Source organism: Xenopus laevis, chromosome 3L (genome assembly GCF_017654675.1).
Source record: "Xenopus laevis strain J_2021 chromosome 3L, Xenopus_laevis_v10.1, whole genome shotgun sequence".
NCBI classification, from domain to species: Eukaryota; Metazoa; Chordata; class Amphibia; order Anura; family Pipidae; genus Xenopus; species Xenopus laevis.
Window position 1 is genome coordinate 87,839,162 of NC_054375.1, and position 18,923 is coordinate 87,858,084.

The following is an 18,923-nucleotide window of genomic DNA, read 5'->3' on the forward strand; positions in this document are numbered from 1 at the left end:
TAAACAGCTCCTGAATTCAGTGTGTGAAGTAACTACTTTATTTTTATTGGCTTTAAAGGACAAGAAAAGCCTTTCAGCTGCACTGTAGTATATTCATGAGGAGCCCTTCCTGTCCCCGATCGCCAGGTTAATACCATTTATTTAGCCTGCAGTTCCCTCTTCAAAATCTATTTTTCTTATTCCCAGTTGAGGACTCCATTTTGCTGAATGTGACATCACTAAGATGGCAGTCTTCCTTAATGTGAGCATGCAGATTAAAGGTGGGTCTTCAGGGGGACACTATCAATGTGAAGTTCGTTCACAATTACATTTACTGCGCACAAGCAACTTTTAGGTCAACACTGCTGCGTATGAGCATGGTCTTCGTCTGTGTGAAGGAGCGAGGGGATGTGGGCGTTTTGTGTTCATAGAGTCTATGCTTTTTAAAAAAGCTCTGCCACAGCTAAACACTATCAAAGTGAGTGATTTCATGAGCACTGCTGATCTCATTGCTATTATGATTCAGATGATAAGCATACCTGCAAACAGACTTTCCTTGTCCTTTATAAAAAATGAATGGCCTTCCTATACGTATATGGTTATTTGTTTATTCTTAATGCATTGTTGAAACTCTTAGAAATTAACTATATAGGACTTTTCCCAAAGCATAATTTCTCAACATTGAATTTTTCAATGGAAAATTTTTTAGCTCTAAACACATGGTACTTGGTGGTGACATTGAGTATTCAAACTGCTTACCCTATATGAAACCACTTCCCATTCATTTGAATTACTAAGTATGTCACCTCATGGGTAGAACATATCTATGGTGAAAATGAACTAAAAATGCTAATACAGGTTTACATTTCAAAGTGTATATGCAAATGAGTAATTCATAATTTAATTAATTCCAAAAGCCTACAAAGGTTAAAGTGTAGACCCTAGCACTACCGGGTATCTCTGCCCATGAACATAGTTAATCTTTTTAATGATGAGTTTGTTTTGATGCAAGTTTAGAAGCAAAGTCCTACAGCTACTGCCTTATTTGATGCAAAGTAGGTCTTCAGCCCTCTCATATGCCAAACAAGGATAGTCTGGGTATTCTTGTTTGGCAGGTCAGGCACAAAAGAAACAGTGTGGTATCAATCTGATGTCCTGCAGCTGACTGACAGGCCTGGGCCATGCCGACTGGGTGCCCAAGGCAACTTCGCCCCCACCCCAGCGCGTGCGGGAAAGTGCACACTTGCAATGTAGTGATGCGAGCATGAAGGAGCATGGCGAGTGCCAGTAAGGAAACAAGGGTCCGGACCAGGGGTAGGTGAAAGAGGTACGTTGTTGGTGCCCATACTTTCGTTGCACCCTCTTCTGCCTACCCCTAATGTCAAGAACAGACCTGACAAAAAGTTGGGCCATCTTGCTGTATGTGACTCTACATACTGACGAAAGCAATGTTTTTATATGTTTTGTAATGTGGTCAGTATTATGAATATTTATCACATATTAACAATTATACTTTTTTTTTACTCCTTGTTTGGTTCATCCGGGATAGATAGAATTCGATTTTCAGTACACATAAAATCCCACCCCATTAATGGACTCCTGCTTATAAAAGTGTGAGGTTGTATATTGGTAATCTAATTATCTGCCACGCAAAAGTCAAACCGTGTAGTTCCTCTTGTTTTGGTAGAAGATTATCTTCTCCTGTGTGATGCTAATCTTTTTACCTAAAACCATTAGCCATTTTGGTTAAATTAATGAAATATCATAGAGGAAAAAGCTGCCAGTTCTTGAAATTGCATTTGAAATTTGTATAGTGATCCTGAGTGTATATTCCTGTATAACCACAGTTATTACTGTCATTTTAAAGACGTCTTGTTGCACTGCTGCTTTAAAATGTTCCATAAATATTTTGAGACACCTTTTTGCATTTACTATAATGAATCATACTTATGAACTAACTTTTGTTGTGCTTGCAGTTTTTAGTTCTGTTCAAATTTAGTTTATAATTTTTAACACGGCAAAGAATGATTTGTTGTCAGGAAAATTTACTGCAAATTACCAATCACTCTTTGAGAACATGTACATGTATGAATAACATGCTAGAATAGAGAGACACTGGCACACAAGGCAATTGAAATGCAGGATTACCACTTGCTATTTATTTTTGTGCAAATGCGAACATGAATAACATGCTGTCACATTCTGGTTGTGTGAAGCTGCTTTCTTTTAACTAAAATATTTTAGTGATAATCACAGGGAGTCTGAGTATTACTCCACTGAAGTCTACAGAGTAAATTCCTTTGCTTCTCTGTGCATTGTTGGGTGGTAGTGTCATGGTTTAGCTGAAGTTAATTTGTACTCCATAGCATACTGGTAAGCTGTATACAGTCTGCTTCTTGGATGCAGTTCTTATACAAAATGTTGGTTAACTTGTTATATGTTTCACTTTGTCTGCCATAGCTGGAAATCTATTTTTTTGCCTTGCTCTCTGTTAATTCATACTACATATATTATTTTTTTTTAATTCAGTCAAGATTTCAAGCTGAACTGTGACCCTCCAACTCCTGAAACTAAAACTGCTTCTTCCTCTTTAACAGCTGGAGGCCTGTAGGAAGGGTAGTTTGGCCAATTACAATGTCATAAAGTGAAGACTATGGAGCTCTTGAGCAGACTGGGGACCATAGAAATTATTTGGAGGACCACATCTGCCACATGGGCCTCCAGTTGGACAGTCTTGTCCTAAAAGAATGTTTGAAATCTTATGGAACTGAAGTAACAGAAAAAGTAATACAAATGGCTTTCTTATTGAAAGAAGGCTTAAGTTGTGGGCTAGAATTTAATTTGTGCTCTGAAATGCATGGGTCACAGGACATGTAAATGAACCTTTTCAAGGCAGCATGTGTGGGAGTGAAATGGAGTATTTAACAGAAAAGATGTTCTAGCTAAAGTAGATGTGATATAGTGATTTGGAGCACTAGGAAATACATGAGTGGGCTGCAATGTCAGGAATGAAAACTCATAGCGTGGGAACAACTTCTGCTAAATGAGACTTATGTTAATAATGCATTTTATTTTTATGTAGGACAAAGTTATTTCTATTAAAGTGAATGGTGAGGAGAGCCAATACACCGTTTTGGAGAAAAAGCAGAAGATTTCTGCAAAGTAGAAAGTGCTGCATTCTTACACAGGACAATTCATGAGCACTTACTCAAGAATAGACGGGCTTGTCTTTGGCTTCTATTGTACATAAATAGGCAAAATGACATGTGCAGTTGGCCAACAATTTTCAAAAACATAAAAAATGTCTCTAAACAGTGATTCACAGTGTTCCTGTTTTGTTGGTTAACATGATCATTTTGAAAGGTGCAAGCCTTTTAGCTTCAGGCAAGACAACCACTGATAAGTCAACACATCCAGATATTTAGAGAGCCATGGGAATGGTGTAATGGGATGTGCCATAGCTATGGCCAAAATCACTACTAGCATCGGGCATTTCCCGGGTGCACAAGAACAGGCAGAAGCCCCTCTTCTTGGAGCACACAAGGGTGCTTTCAGATCAGATTTTCTCGCATTTACCTGTGGGGAGAACAGCCAAGGCTTCAGACCAGGGGTGGCCAAACTTTTTGCAATGAGGGCCAGATTGGGTGAGGTGATAGCTCGACCATTCAGCCTGACATTCTTTGAACCATTAACATTTAAATTACAGGAATCGAGTAATCGTAGCAGTAATATTTGGGCACATTAGTGAAATGACCTGCCACTTCGTCTATACTGCTGCCTGTGTGCTGAAGGTGTTAGTAATAGACACATACTGGCACATAGTTTACTGTATTGGCACTTCAGTAAGTCTATTGACACCTTCAGCCCTAAAGAAGTATGCGAGAGTGGCATGTGCCAGTACGTGTCTATCACAAACTCCTTCAGCACACAGGCAGCAGTATAGACCAAGTGGCAGATCATTTCACTAATGTGCCTTAATATTACTGCTACACGATTCCTAATTGCACTGTGTTGGGGGGCCTCATTATTATTAATTTCATGATGGAGGCTGAGGCCGCACGTTGGACTTTGGTACACAGAGCTTGTGTACATAGGTAATCGCACAACAGCCATAGAGCACTGACTCTGGGTCTGAGAGGCAAGCTTCATTCATCCTGATTAAAGGAAAACTATACCCCCCAAACAATGTAGGTCTCTATAAAAAGATATTGCATAAAACAGCTCATATGTAAAATCCTGCTTCATGTAAATAAACCATTTTCATAATAATATACTTTTCTAGTAGTATGTGCCATTGGGTAATCATAAATAGAAAATTGCCATTGGGGCAGGTAGGATTGCCACCCGGCCGGTATTTTACCAGCCTAGTCAGTAAAACACCTGCCAAGCCTTAAATACCTTTGCCACATTGTCGGGGCTTCAAATAAACCCAGCAAAGACGGAAGCTTTGAACCTCACTCTACCCCATAATGTAGTAAAACTACTTGAGATAAATTCCAACTTTAAATGGCAAAAGAGGAGCATAAAATATTTGGGGGTTCATCTTTTTCCAGATTACAGCTCTCTTGCTTTTGGTTACTATAAAAGCGTTTCCCAGAAAGTGTTAGGCATGATTGCCTCTTGGTCAAAATTTAGATTGTCCTGGCTAGGTAGGGTGAATGCACTGAAGATGGCTGCATTTCCCCTACTGCTTTATCTATTCAGGACTCTCCCAGTTGCCCCTCCCAAAGGTACCCTAGAACACCTACAAAGGTCCTTTAACAAATTTGTCTGGGACAACAAGAGGGCCCCGTCTTGGTTTTGCAGTGGCTTCCCGTAATAGACAAAAGGGTGGTCTAGGTATACCCCATCTTCATTTATACTATTTAGCAGCGCAATTTAGCCAGTTGACCTTATGGCATAGGGGACCAGATGCCCCACTGTGGGTTGATATTGAGTTAGAGGAAATGACTTCTAGCTATGCTATGAATGTCTTATGGCTAAACACTATCCCTACAATCAAATCCAATTATTGTTTATTCCATTTAGCTGTGGCGGAGATTCCGGACACGTTACAATTTATCTCCCTCCTACCCTGCTCTCAGTTTTTTTGCAAATCCGAAGTTTATACCAGGACTTTCTCGACAAGCCTTTCAATGGTGGGAGCAACACGGTTTGACTACAATTTATTCATTGACAAAGCCAACATCCTTAGTTACCCTTCAGCAGCTTTTGGATCATTATGACTTGCCTTCTCAAGAGGTTTACCATTATCTCCAAATTCGCAACTACATAAAGTCGATTTGGAAAGAAAACACTTTCCCACGTCCAACCCCATTTGAGCTTATGTACCTGCAGGTTCTTCCTCAGAAAAAATCGATTTCTTCACTATATAGTGAATAAAGTACCCCCTCTTGTAAAATATAAGGATATTATAAGTTACCGAGGAGTTTCATGACCATATAAAAAAACGAGGCCGAAGGCCGAGTGTTTTTATACAGGTCATGGAACTCCGAGGTAACTTCTAATATCCTCATATTTTACAACTGGGGGTACTTTATTTATTATAATACACAAATTTAAGTGAGTCATGTGACAGAAACGACATCAGAACTCACCGTTTATAACTGATGACATCAGAACTCACCGTTTATAAGGATATAATTTACAAGATATTCATGGCTTTTGTGTATTATATAACTATATCACCAGACTGCCATTAGAGACCTACCATTTGTCTGTCGCTGGGAAAGGGACCTGAAGGTCGCTACGACGATGAAACATGGTCTGACATTATCTCGGCCTCCACACATTGTTCCATTAATGTTCTGATTCAAGAGACTTCCCAAAAAGTGCTTCATCAGTGGTATCTGGTTCCCACCACTTTATCTAAATGGTACCCGTCTTCGTCGCCTCTTTGCTTCAGGAACTGTGGTCAAGTTGGTTCTTAAATGCATATCTGGTGGGAATGCCCGAAAGTCTCCAGATTCTGGATAAGAATCTATGCTATGATCACTGTCACTGGTCTTCCATTAAGAAAAGATCCAGTGGAAGCCCTTCTTAATAAGTATGTCACAGGGGGAAATAAATATACCTGGACTCTAGTAACACATATATTCTCTGCCGCAAAGCAGATAATTGCTAGAAATTGGAAATCCCCTTTCCTAGATGTTCAAATGGTAAAGTTAAATTGGACTCTTTTAACTTGAACACTTAACCAGCTGTCGCACGGGTAAGCTGAAGCGCCACAATAAAGTCTGGAATCGTTGGCTAGCCTACAGAGGTATCCGCAACGAATAATTTTTTTTTATTTTTTAATTGTTTTTATTTTTCGGGCGTATCTCCTAATGTCTTTGTATGCCTGGAGGGTTCAACCGTACTCTCCGCCACAGCTCACCCATACTTTCTCTTTTTTTCCTTATTCCTTGCTTCAGACATCATTTTTTGTTTTATTTTATTTCTTTATTGTTGTTGCTTGTTTTGTATTATGTAATGTGTATCACATCTTTCATTCTCTCATAGCACTTCACATTGCTTGTCAATGTGTTTTGCTGCAATGGAAAGAAAATTTTTCCGGATTTCATGTTTTACTCAGGAATACTTGTTTATTTACATCTGAAGATGGGACTGGGATGTCCAGTAACCGCTTTTTCCTGTATTTTGCAACTTGTTTCTTTATTAAAATAAAAAGAATTAAAACAAAACACCTGCCGGGGCCGGTATTACAAATTTACCGGCAATGCAGTTGCCGGTAAATTGTAATACCCTTTAAAAAAAGCCCTCGGCCTGCCCCCAATTCGCGCAGAACTTACTGTTTTTGCAGTGTTCTTGACATCGGGTCGATGTTGCTCCGCCCCTTTCGCGGCACACTGCGTAGCCCCGCCCACTTTTGCATCATGACCCGTCCCCTTTTTGTGCCCGCCCCCCACCGGCCGGTAATTTTTTTCAGTAAAGGTGGCAACCCTAGGGGCAGGCCGCAATATTATGGATTTCTGGAGAGACACTGTGGGCCGGTGCAAATTTGTCCGCGGGCTGCAATTGGCCCGCGGACCGGATTTTGGACATGGCTGCTTTACTGATTCCATTTCAGTAAATATCACTTTTCTTTGTATCACTTGTATCTGTATAATTTAAATACTTTATTAAAGAGTGATATTTTCACCATGTACTCCTAAAGACAAATGCATTCCTATATGTTTTCCGATAGAGTCCCATAGTGACCCTATTGCTACAGCCTAGTTTCATGGTCGGTCTGAAGGTATTTCTTACTATTTGCAGCTGTGCTTTTACAGCAATGAAGAAACAGTTGCCATCACTAATGCCATGCTAATTATGTCTGGGGTCAGTTGACTCCCGGAAAAAGTGGATAGTCCACAAACATATGGCACCTAAGCTATTTCTGGGATTGTGTTTCATAGACACACTTTTTATGTTTACCAAAAAAAGTGTATATTCCTGCCCGTGTTTACAGAATAAAATGCTTGTAAAATATAAGCCTGGACATGTGCTCTTTCTACAGAAATTGTCTAACTTTACTTTTATGTATGTGTTTTGCGTTAACATTATGTTGCAGAGCCAGCTATAACTCTTAACTCTCCAGTACAGTTTCCCAATAATAAAAGCCATATTCCGATATCTTGCACTGATGAGATATAACAAGATCGAAACAGGCTGTCTGCAAGTTTGGATATATGGCTGTGAACCATTAGGCTCTATCTGTGCTATAAACCAGCGGTTCTGGATGCATAGTTGGCCAAAGGGACATAAAGGAGTGATTTGCATGTCTCCACCCATGATGCCTTATGGGAGAATCAAAACTCTTATTTTGGTATCTAGGCAGTGCTGTGTGTATGGCATGAGACAAGTAAATACCTTCTGATTTCAGAAGGCTTCACTTTGCATGCCAATAATAAAAGGAAAGAGTTCCTCTTGTAGGGTGCTTAGTGAAGTAGTATGTGCTGATCTGATACAAAAGTACACTATTCTGTTTTGACCATAACCATAAAAAAATTGGTAATTTACTTCACTGTGGGACAAGTACACCCATGAAAAACATAATGTGATATTAAAAAAAAAAAAAAAAAAAAAAACTAAAAAAGAACAAAAATTAGTCACAATTCAGCAGAACATCTTTTATATACATTGTTTCTACCAATTTCCAGGTCGTGATGTAATAACCGTATATAAAACACTATTCCTAGCATCCTCTGGAGAAAAATATCTTTAAATCAGTTCTGTACCCTGGAAAGGTCTCCATATACATAAATAAATTACAAATATAGTGTCTATTGTCTATAGTCAGTTCATCAAAAATGGAAAGTTGCTGCCAACTAGAAAAAAACAATAAGAGAAAATATATAGTTTTTTTCATAGTTGACGGGAACTTTCCATTTTTGATGAGATGGGATTTTTAGAATTGTATTTATCAATGGGTGAAAGTTAGAGTTCACTACAAGAGGTCCTCTGCACTCAACCCATTATCAATATATTTAAGACAGAGAAAGTTAGAGTTCTCCATTTAAAATCCCATAGGAATTAATAGAAAATGGGTGAGTTTTTCTGTGACAAACGGTAATCTCACATTTTGAATAATCTTAACCTGTCACAGAAAAATTCAACCACTTTCTGTTCATTGATATTCATTCATTCCTATGGGATTTTTAAAAGCATAACTTTCACCTATTGATAATACGATTCTAAAAATCCATAGAAAGTGGGTGAATTTTTCTGTGGTGACCCAATCTCACCTTTTGATGAATCTACTCCATAGCATCAAGCCACTACAGTTAGAGGGTTGTTTATTAAATCTCCAATTTTTCTGGTCTTGCTTTTTGGGTCAAAACATCAAAATTTTTGTGGAAAAAAACCCTCAATTTTTTCAAAATTTATTATACCCCAATGCTGCTAAAAGCCAGAATCTGAAAATTTGTCATCTCAGACCTGTCGAGGCAAAAACCCGAAAAAAAAAATATATTGATTCGAAAAATCAACATTGTATGTTTCAGGTTTTTGCTCGATTTTATCAAGTTTTTTACCAATGCAATTTATTCAAGCTACTTTATTAATAAATAAGGCAAAATCAGGGATGGCAATTTTGTTGAGCATTTTTTTTTTTATTGAAACCATTAGATAAAATCGGATTTTGGTAAATAACCCCATCTTCCTCTAAGATCAAAAAAATCTAGTAATTGGGACCGTCTGGCTTTTTGAGTTGAATCTGACAAAAACAAGGACGTGCTGATAAAAACTGCTTGTGGAAAACATTTGTAGCTTCATAGCAGTGGGAAAATAGCTTTTTAAAAAAAGTTTAAAGGAAGTATAAATAAAGGGGTTGGGGGCTGTAGCAGATGTTGTCTTCCTTCTGTGTTTAAATAATTATATGGCAAAACTAGTACGTTCAGGAGAAATGGAGAGAAGAATAATTACTAGTCAGTCCATGGTTCAATGACTGATTTATGAACTCTTGCAGTGTAGTTATTGTCAATTTAAAAATTGCTGTTCACCTACATGTATTGAAATCCATCATTCATTCATTTAAAAATGCTAGTGAATACTTTGTAGGGAATGAGGAATTCAGTCCACTATTATTACTAAAATTTCCAAGGGCTTTGTTTGGGGTAGGTGCTAAACACTTGCTTTGCAATAATTTTTATAGCTCCCAGCATTACAAAATAACATTCAGGGATAGGTGCTGGTGATTTATAATCTCCTATGGGAGAATGTGCCTTTGCTACCTAATATTGTTTGCTTAATCAGAGTAGTCATAACACTGCATTTTGAACACTAACACCAAAAAATAAAAGCATCTTAAAGTAATTGTAATGTGCTGTTGCCCTGCATTGGCAAATGTGGTATTTGCTTTAGAAAGACTACTATAGTTTCTATAAATAGGCCACTGTGTAGCCATGGGGGCAGCTATTTAAGTTGAAAAAGTAAAGGCACAGGTTACTTCGCAGATAACCTATAAACCCTGTCATAGAATACAATGTTGTTCTACTAAGTGCATCTGTTATCCTGTATTTAAAGGGATCCTGTCATCGGAAAACGTGTTTTTTCCAAAACGCATCCGTTAATAGTGCTATTCCAGCAGAATTCTGCACTGAAATCCATTTCTCAAAAGAGCAAACAGATTTTTTTATATTCAAATTTGAAACCTGACATGGAGCTAGACATTTTGTCAATTTCCCAGCTGCCCTAGGTCATGTGACTTGTGCCTGCACTTTAGGAGAGAAATGCTTTCTGGCAGGCTGCTGTTTTGTCTGTGTAGTTGTTTGGCTTATATAAAAAAAAATACAGCGACCTTCCTGGAAACCATTACAAGGAGCAACAATTCTTAAAAAGACCCTAGAAATTAAGGACTGTTTGTAGCCATGTTTTATTTGTGCATGCAGCTGTGTTTCAGGTGCTGCTGCCGCCCTTCCCTCTTGCGCTGCACTTTCAGCATTTTAGCATTGGAGCAGGTACAGGGGGGCTGCATCGCTAGTGCAGTGAGTGCTATTGCGCTCACTGCACTGGCAGAGCAGAATTTCCATTTTAAAAAACTTAAATTTGGCTCTTAGTTACCACATGCGGCTTTTTGCCACCCCTTGTTACCACTCCATGCTGCCTGATGCAAGGTTTCTCACCATGGGTGCATGGCATTGACTAGTTGTAGTATTGGGTAAAATCGGTTATTAGTACAGGATGGCTTAAAGGGACACTAAACCGAACTATAAAGCTGTCCCACTGCACCCCCTAGTTCTCTATAGAAGTTTACACATGGAAACAGAATTACACATGGAAACCAATTCAAATGACCAAAAACTTAAATTACAGATGCAAGAGTATTGACCAGTGAGAATGCTGATTCCCAGCACTTTGCCAGGCATTTTGCTCTTATCTTATATACAGAGATTATGGAGCCAAATTTCTACATTGGAGAATTGTTTTGCATTTTAATGCTGCTGTGGGCAATATTGCAGGACTACAATTCCCAGCATACATTAACTTTGTTATTATGTTAAAATATGCTGGGATTTGTAGTCCAGCAACAATTACCGTGTACCTTCACATGGTCGTCTGCCCACCATTGAAACAATGTAGCTGTTCTTATCTCATCAGATGAGATCACTACTTTTCCCACAATGCCTTCAATGTTCTATGATTAACAGTCCCCTCCAGCCAATGTGTTGCACACTTCTATGATTTGTTGGCCTGCTACATTGTACAGTGATATTTGTAGTTAGAACCAGAATTGCTATGGACACTGGCTAGTGTTTCAATAGCAATTAAATTTACAAATCTCTTTAAAACCATTCAAAACTTGTAATGTAAATTGCAAAGTTGCTGAAAATTTTAAATTGTATTTGGTTTTAAAGGAACAGTAACACCAAAAAATAAGTCTTTAAAGTCATGACAATATAATGTTTGTTTTTTGTTTGTTTTTTTTGAATGAGCACTAGGGCACAGAATATTGCTCCTCCTCTTGAACTTGCATCCAGGGTTGTCAAACATTATCTGCATCAGCAGAGTCCTTTGTTTTCTCTACACTAGAAGGTGGATTGACACACTCCTAAGCTGAACCAGTGCTCTCATATGTTACTGGGGAATGTCCCTTGTAGTATGTTAGGGTGTTTATAAACAGTATTTTATGTCTATTTTGCTTCATTCTCTAAAGGGTATACATGCTTATTGTAGGGCTGTTGTGCTAGTTCACTTATCTACCAATACTATGACTCACTACAGCTCGATGACACTTTTCACATATCCTTGACCACAGCCCTCCTCATCCATGTTCAGGGCTTATGCTCAATTATGTGTGCTGCATTTGTAGTACAGGAGATGGAGAAGAGAACTGGTGGAGCTTGGAAGGGAAGTTAAGCGGATTCTATGCTTTAACTTGAGGGGCATGGGGCTTCAGGCAGTGCCCTGTTCTGTAAAATGTTACTGATATTGTTTATATCGGTACTAATTATTATTATTATTATTATTATTATTATTATTATTACAGCATTCATTCTATGGCATGCAATTATCCAATGAACAGTTTGATGCATTGTTTATTTCAGGTAACTTTATTCCTCAACATTTTTTGTCCGGTCATATTTATTAACTACTTCTGTGGTTAAGAACACCATTCATCAGCAACCATTAGACTGCTCGATAATTATAATGTAAAGTGGGGGTTAAATGCTTGCGACTTCCCAGCAGTAATTCTGAATGCATAACCACAGCATCGCATGGGAAATGATAAAACTTTTATGGTAACCTGATGGGTCTGTGAGATTTCTTGTCCTGCTCCCTTCCCTTCCTTTACAAATCTTACAATTCATTTTATTGCAACCAGATGGCAACTATTTATATACACAATAAAGGCTGAGATGTTTGTCTTTTAGAAAGCTTTTTTTTTTCCCCTTTATGTTTGCAACCAAGTGAAGAGCATACACTGGAGGGAGCATTCATGGTGCATTGCAATGTGAAATTTTAACAACATAAACGAGGCGCTTCAGCCATGATGAAGGGTAAAACTTTGCCTCTGGCAGCAGCACCCCATACTTGGTATAGTAAAAAGCCACTCCTGGTATCTTTAAAAGCTGAATATCTGGTTATTGGTGCGCTATCTGCAATAGCGATGCAACCCCACCTGGACTCCCTCTGAAAAAGGTAAGCGAAGTGCTGGGGGGCAGCATTGCAGAAGCTTCCTCAAGGCAGCACAGGGCCATAATTGCCCCTAAACATAAACTCATAGCACCCTGCTATGTCCATAGGCAAGGTCAGATAATGTCCATGAACTTAAAGGGGTTGTTCACCTTTAAGTGAACTTTTAGTATATTATAAAATGGGCAATTCTAAGAAACCTTTCTTCTTCTTTTATTCTTTACAATAGTTTTTGAATTATTTGCCTTCTGACTCTTTCCAGTTTTCAAATGGGGGGTCATTGACCCCATCTAAAAGTAAAATGCTCTGTAAGGCTACACGTTTATTATTCTAGTGTCGTATTTAAATCAAAGCATGGTTGCAAAGGTAATTTGGACCATAGCAATCAGATTTCTGAAATTGCAAACTGGAGAGGTGCTGAAAAAAAATCTAAACTCAAACATCACAAATGATAAAAAAGGAAAACCAAAAGGAAAGAAAATTGTCTCAGAATATCACTCTTCACATCAAACAAAGTTAATTTAAAGGTGAACAGCCCCTTTAAACTCATAGGCATCACAATATGGCTATAGGCAGGGCCAGGTATGAATGAAGTATAAACTCTGTAAAGCACCGTGAAATAGGTTATATGTAATGAAAGAAGAATGAAATAAACAAAACAAAATATGGGAAATACCTACAACAAATGGTAAATTGGACTTTTTTTTTTTTTAAATTAAAATGTTTAAGCATTCAGAAGTGTAGCACAGATATTTTTTATGGTTTATATACCTGTGACACATTTAAGCAGTGCTTTACAAGGTGCTTTTCATTTCTTCATCTGCCAAGGCACCATGATCAGAGTACATGAATATCAATCTAGAACAGTAGGCCTGCATACAATAGATACAAATCTTGAGTGTTCAGCCAGCTCAAATGAAAACTATACCCCCAAACAATGTAGGTCTATAAAGAAATATATTGCATAAAACGGCTCATATGTGAAACCCTGCTTTATCTTAAAAAAAAAAAACAAAAAAACATAAAAATATACTTTTTTTTTTTTGTTTAATATGTGCCATTGGGTAATCTTAAATGGAAAATTGCCACTTTTAGTAGTAAAAGCCATCCCCTTTTCTATATTTCACAAAACATTTACAGCTCTTACCTTATTTGAAATACATAAATATAGGTAAGCTAAAAAAAATTATAAAATATTAATGGCCTTTTTCACATTCTTGCTTTACACATCAGCAAATATGTGGTTTGGTTGTGTTCTATCTTGTTTGTTTATATTGCTGACATGCTGACACCTGCCTATTCTACCCAGGTTGTATATTCATATTTGCTCTAGGCATTTTTACTATGGTATGTAAATGTCTATTGCATAAAGAATTTTAAGTGAATTACCAAAATGTTAAATGCTTACCTGTCACTTCACAGAGACTGCTACTAAGCAACTTTGTTTCATACTCCCTGCATTTTATGCAGTTTTAAGAGTATTTTTCTAAATGTCAATTGCCGCTATATATTGAGTGATTTGATAGAAACTATTTAAATTGGCACAGTGTATTTAAATTTATTATCTGGATATATCCAGATAATAATTAAAGTTGTGTGCCCACTGACATTTACTCAGAGAATGTTTAGCCATATATTTGTAGACACATTGCCACACCAAGCTATAGTTTTTGGCCAAGAAACCAGTTGATGCATGTTTCATGGGCAGGGCTAGAACTAGGGGTAGGCAGCAGATTTAGGATGCAACAATTTAGGAAGAAGGTGAGCTACAAATAGTGATCAATAACAGCTCATTGTCTCTCCTTTCATTTCCTGTGTAAATTGTTTTTTGTCTGATACACTCTTCCAGACAGCAGGTAATACACACATTACCACCCTTGCCTTGGCTGCCAAAGCTCCGTGGTCTGGGTCTGACTTTATGATAACTGCAGTAAACTGGAAAATCTTCATGTAGGACTTGAACAATGTTCAAAGGCAGAAACTGAAGGGTGATTTATTAAGGTGGAGCAGCAAAAACAATTGTGACAAATGTTTCTTTGTAACTTTCACTTTTTCTTCTCGAGGTTCTGATATAGACTCTTAGCATTCATTTTTAGTGAATGTAAATTTCCTGTTATGGATATTCCATCTGTATATTATTAAAAACTGATATTGATGCTTACTTGACAAGCAAGATCAAACTGTTAATACAGGAGAGGATCTTGTTAACCCATGTACAGTAATAACTTTAGTATAGATGTCACATAGCACTTTATTGTAACAGGCAAAGACAACTAAGACAAAAAGAAAATGCAGCAGAACCCTGCTTTTACGTTTTCTAAGGTACCTCTCAAAAGGAACTTAAAATTCGGGAAAACCTAAAATCCAGGAAGAAAGGAACACCGCCCGCAAGCACTGGACCCCCAATAATTTATGGGGAATATAAATTCTGTGGGGTCAGAATTGTTAACCAGTTTTTAGTGAATTTCACAGCAGTAAACAAAGGTAGACATTGCAATATTTGTTTCCTTGTAAAAGTTGTTAACACAGTATATTTTATTTGTCTAAAATCTACTACTTTTAACCTAAAAGCAGTTAAAGAAAAAGCAAACTGCAACTGTGCAGTAAAAATACCTCTCTTTCAATGAAGCGTAGTCCCCCAGCTGTCTGTCTGAGACCGTGCATATTCCTCCTCCTTCATTGCTGGGAACTGGTTTGTCAGTGCTATGAAATCATTTATATTACCTTTATTCAAACTTAAATCATTTTATAGCTAATATTAGCAGCATGTTAATGTCATGACAAACCCCTTTTCAGTATGTTTCCTTTTGAGTCTAGTCACCATTCTTTTGTAGCTTAAACATTTTTAAATGACATGTAATGGTAAAGTTTAAGAACTACAAATTAGAGCTACTTGATTCTTATATAAAGGCATTAACAGTTGATTATTTATTTACAGCTCATGTTTCATACTCCAGATGTATTATTATTATGCCTATGTTCAGTGAGATTTAAGGCTAATGCCAGATGTGGATCTTGGTCTGAGCAGAAATCTGCAGGCAGATATCTGCAACATCTGGCGCTAGCTTTAAAGGAGAAGGAAAGGCTTTGCGCACTTGGGGGTGCCAAATGTTAGGCACCCCCAAATGATTGTATTGACTTACCTGAAACCTGAAAACTGCACCGGCCCGGGGTTATACCAGCGAGCACCATGGAGCGATCCTCTTCCAGCATCTTCTTTCTTCAACTTTCCCAGGGCAGACGCATGCGCAGTTGAACTTAATAGCCAACTTTTTAGTTAAAGTTCAGTTTTTCGTTGTACACATGCGCAGCCGCGCTAAGAAAGAGGAAGACGGAAGAGGATTGCTCCGTGGTGCTCACTGGTATAACTCTGGGCCGGTGCAGTTTTCTGCTGATAGGAGCACAGGTCCGGGGTTTCAGGTAAGTCGATACATTTGGTACCCCCAAGCGCACAAAGCATTTCCTTCTCCTTTAATGTACCTGCCTGTTGGTTTGTTCTACTAAAGTCATACATAAGACCATGTAAGGGTTATGTAACACTTTGGGGTAGAGTTGTATTTTCCACAAATAATGTGAGTTTTATAGGGTATTTTTGAGCCAAAAATAAATTTTTACTCCTTTCGACTGGGAGGTAATTTAAAGTGGACCCGTCACCCAGACAAATTCTGTATATTAAAAGTCCTTTTTAAATTAAATATGAAATCCAATTTCTTTTTTTTTATTAAAGCATTCATAGCTGTTGTAAATGCATTTAAAAATATCAGCTGTCGATCAAATATTTTCTGCCCCTCCTCTATGCCAGTGGCATAGAGGCGGGGCAGACAATTACTTTCACTTTCCATTCAGCACTTCCTAGATGTCACTGCTCTCCCTGCATTCCCCCAGCTCTTTTAACGATTTAATTGTGTAACCAGGGCATGGGGATATACATTGGGTCCCTGTCCCCTGGTGCACAAACAAGATTCTGAGAGGATACAAGGCTTCTCTTAATAACAAGTTCCACAAAATGGCTCCTTCCTGGTTGCTATAATTATGAGTTCCCAGACTGATGGAAACAATATTCAAATAATTTATACAGTGTAATTAAAGTTCGTTTTGCTTGACTAACATGTTAAAATAGGATTTGGAATAATTTTGTTTGGGTGACGGGTCCCCTTTAAGAAAAAAAATGTGATTGTCTAATATGAGATCGAATGGTTCCGACACGAAAATTAGAATCGTATTTGATTTGTATACTCTATTCATACAAGTAATTTTTCTCCCGAAAAAAACCCCCCTCAAATGTCAGGAAGGCTAGTAACATCTCAGGGGAATCATCAGGGGAAATTTCTACTTCCATTACATGCTAGGAAGGCACTGGCTTGTGGCTCACAGGAGCATATAACCATATAAAAAATGTCAATTAAAAATGCATACAGGTATGTGATCCATTATCAAGAAACTCCGTATCCAGAAAGCTCCGAATTACAGAAAGGCCATCTTCCATAGACTCCATTTTGTCTAAATCCAAACTTTTAAAAATATATTATTGATCCTTATTGGAAGCAAAACCATTTTATTGTTTTTTTTTAATATTTACATGATTTTCTAGTAGACTTAAGGCATGAAAACCCAAAATACCCTGTGTTGCTTTCACCTAAATACTCGTGTTTAGTGCAACATGTGTTCCTTTGTAAAATATTTTAAATAAATTTGACAATTGAAATGTCATTGACATTTATTAAATCTTGGTCTTTTCTTATACTGCTAAAACAAAAAGCAGACAATGATCTTGTGAACAACCTCAACAGAAGCTTCAGGGGAAATCAGATCAGGCTAAAATAATTTTGAGAGAATTCAGGAAGTAGAAGAGTTCAAAGAGTGGATTAATGTTCATTATGTTCAGAGAAAATGAATTACTTTCAACAAACGAAAAATCTTTTGGTCTTGTTTTTAATAATTGTAGAACCATCTATATTGTGTTAAGCTTTAATATGTCCCTATATCAGAATTGATATTGTGGTACTAAAAGAGATGTAGGGACGCCAGAATATTGGAGCATGTAAGGAACACTTTGGGTTTCAGGTCATGTTGCTATTTGTCACAGTGGTAATCCTACAGGGTAAATATGTACAGTTTTAGAACATATTCCCCATACTGTACCATTAGAGGGACAGATTGATTAAATAACAAGAAATATACTTTGTGTGTGTGTAAATTGGGCACTATGGACATTAATGGGATAAACAGTTAATTGGATCAAACTGCTTTTGGTTGAGCAGTTTATACGGTTTATATGTGTTTTATATAATTTAATTGTATTATGTTTTAACATGATGTAAGAAACTGTTTCTTAACATTCAGTGACCGTAAGGTTTTGAGTGTTACATATGGCTGCCATAGTAATATGTCACTCTTTCTGTTGCTCAGAAGTGACACCATTGGCAGAGCACATGAAATTGTTCAAACAACTTGCAATGTTTTTTCTTTTTTTGCTGCTTTTTTAATTTATCACTTATTAATTTTAAACAGATGTCAATTGATAAACACACAACAATAAAAAACCTAAATAAATACATATAAGGCTATCTTAACTAATATCAGGTATGCTCAGCTTTAACTCTGCAATTTAGTGCTGTACACTAAATTGTAGATTTCTAAATTCCACAAGAAGAAACACAACCATTATTAGCAATATATACAGGGTACACCCACTTAAATGACACGGTTAGTCCCAAAACCTACTCTTTACTTGATGGATGTTTGTCTTTTTTTTCAACCTAAGGTTATATGTTACTATATAGATCCTTTAAAAGGACCAATATTTTTGCCCAAAACATCTGTACTTTGTCACATTCCCACAAAATATGCTTTTTTTACTGCTGATGAAAAGATCAATACGCGAAGAGGCCTATAACATCTACATTGTGTTGCTGGAACAAAGTATTTTTAAATTCGATATATTCATTTTAAACATTTTAAATTTGCAGTTGACTATGAATGTAATTTTTATAGCTAAGCATTGATCTTCAGCTTTCTTTATTTGAAACCTCTTATAACAAGAGGAGCAATTCTACAAAAATACCAGTACAAGTATTGTGTACAGAAATACCAAAGCGTGATAAGTATCCGCTATAATCTGTTCATATATTTGCAAATGGTCAGCAGTAAACTTATTTAATATTGTATCCGTTGCATACTTGTACAAATGCTGCATTCACAGAGATGACAAAATGCCTTATTTGCCATTACCCTCAAGCACATGGAAGTTCTGGGTAAATGCTGTTCTCTTTTGAAAAACTTTCCTTTGGATAGAGTATAATATGCTTTTTTTTTTTTTTTTTTTTTAA

General features: G+C 37.2%; 1 protein-coding gene across 3 annotated transcripts in view; it reads left to right on the plus strand.

Moving 5' to 3' along the window:
* The window catches only part of ccdc3.L (coiled-coil domain containing 3 L homeolog), a 28,285-nt gene that overhangs the window by 6,470 nt on the left and 2,892 nt on the right, over window positions 1–18,923 (plus strand). The window contains exon 3 of one of the 3 annotated variants that reach the window (XM_018250886.2): window positions 3,062–3,291. The exons of the other annotated variants lie outside the window; for them this stretch is intronic. Coding sequence (XP_018106375.1) covers window positions 3,062–3,145 — 84 coding nt within the window. The 3' untranslated portion in view covers window positions 3,146–3,291. Of the gene's footprint in view, window positions 1–3,061; window positions 3,292–18,923 lie in introns of those variants that run through there. 3 annotated transcript variants of the gene reach the window in all.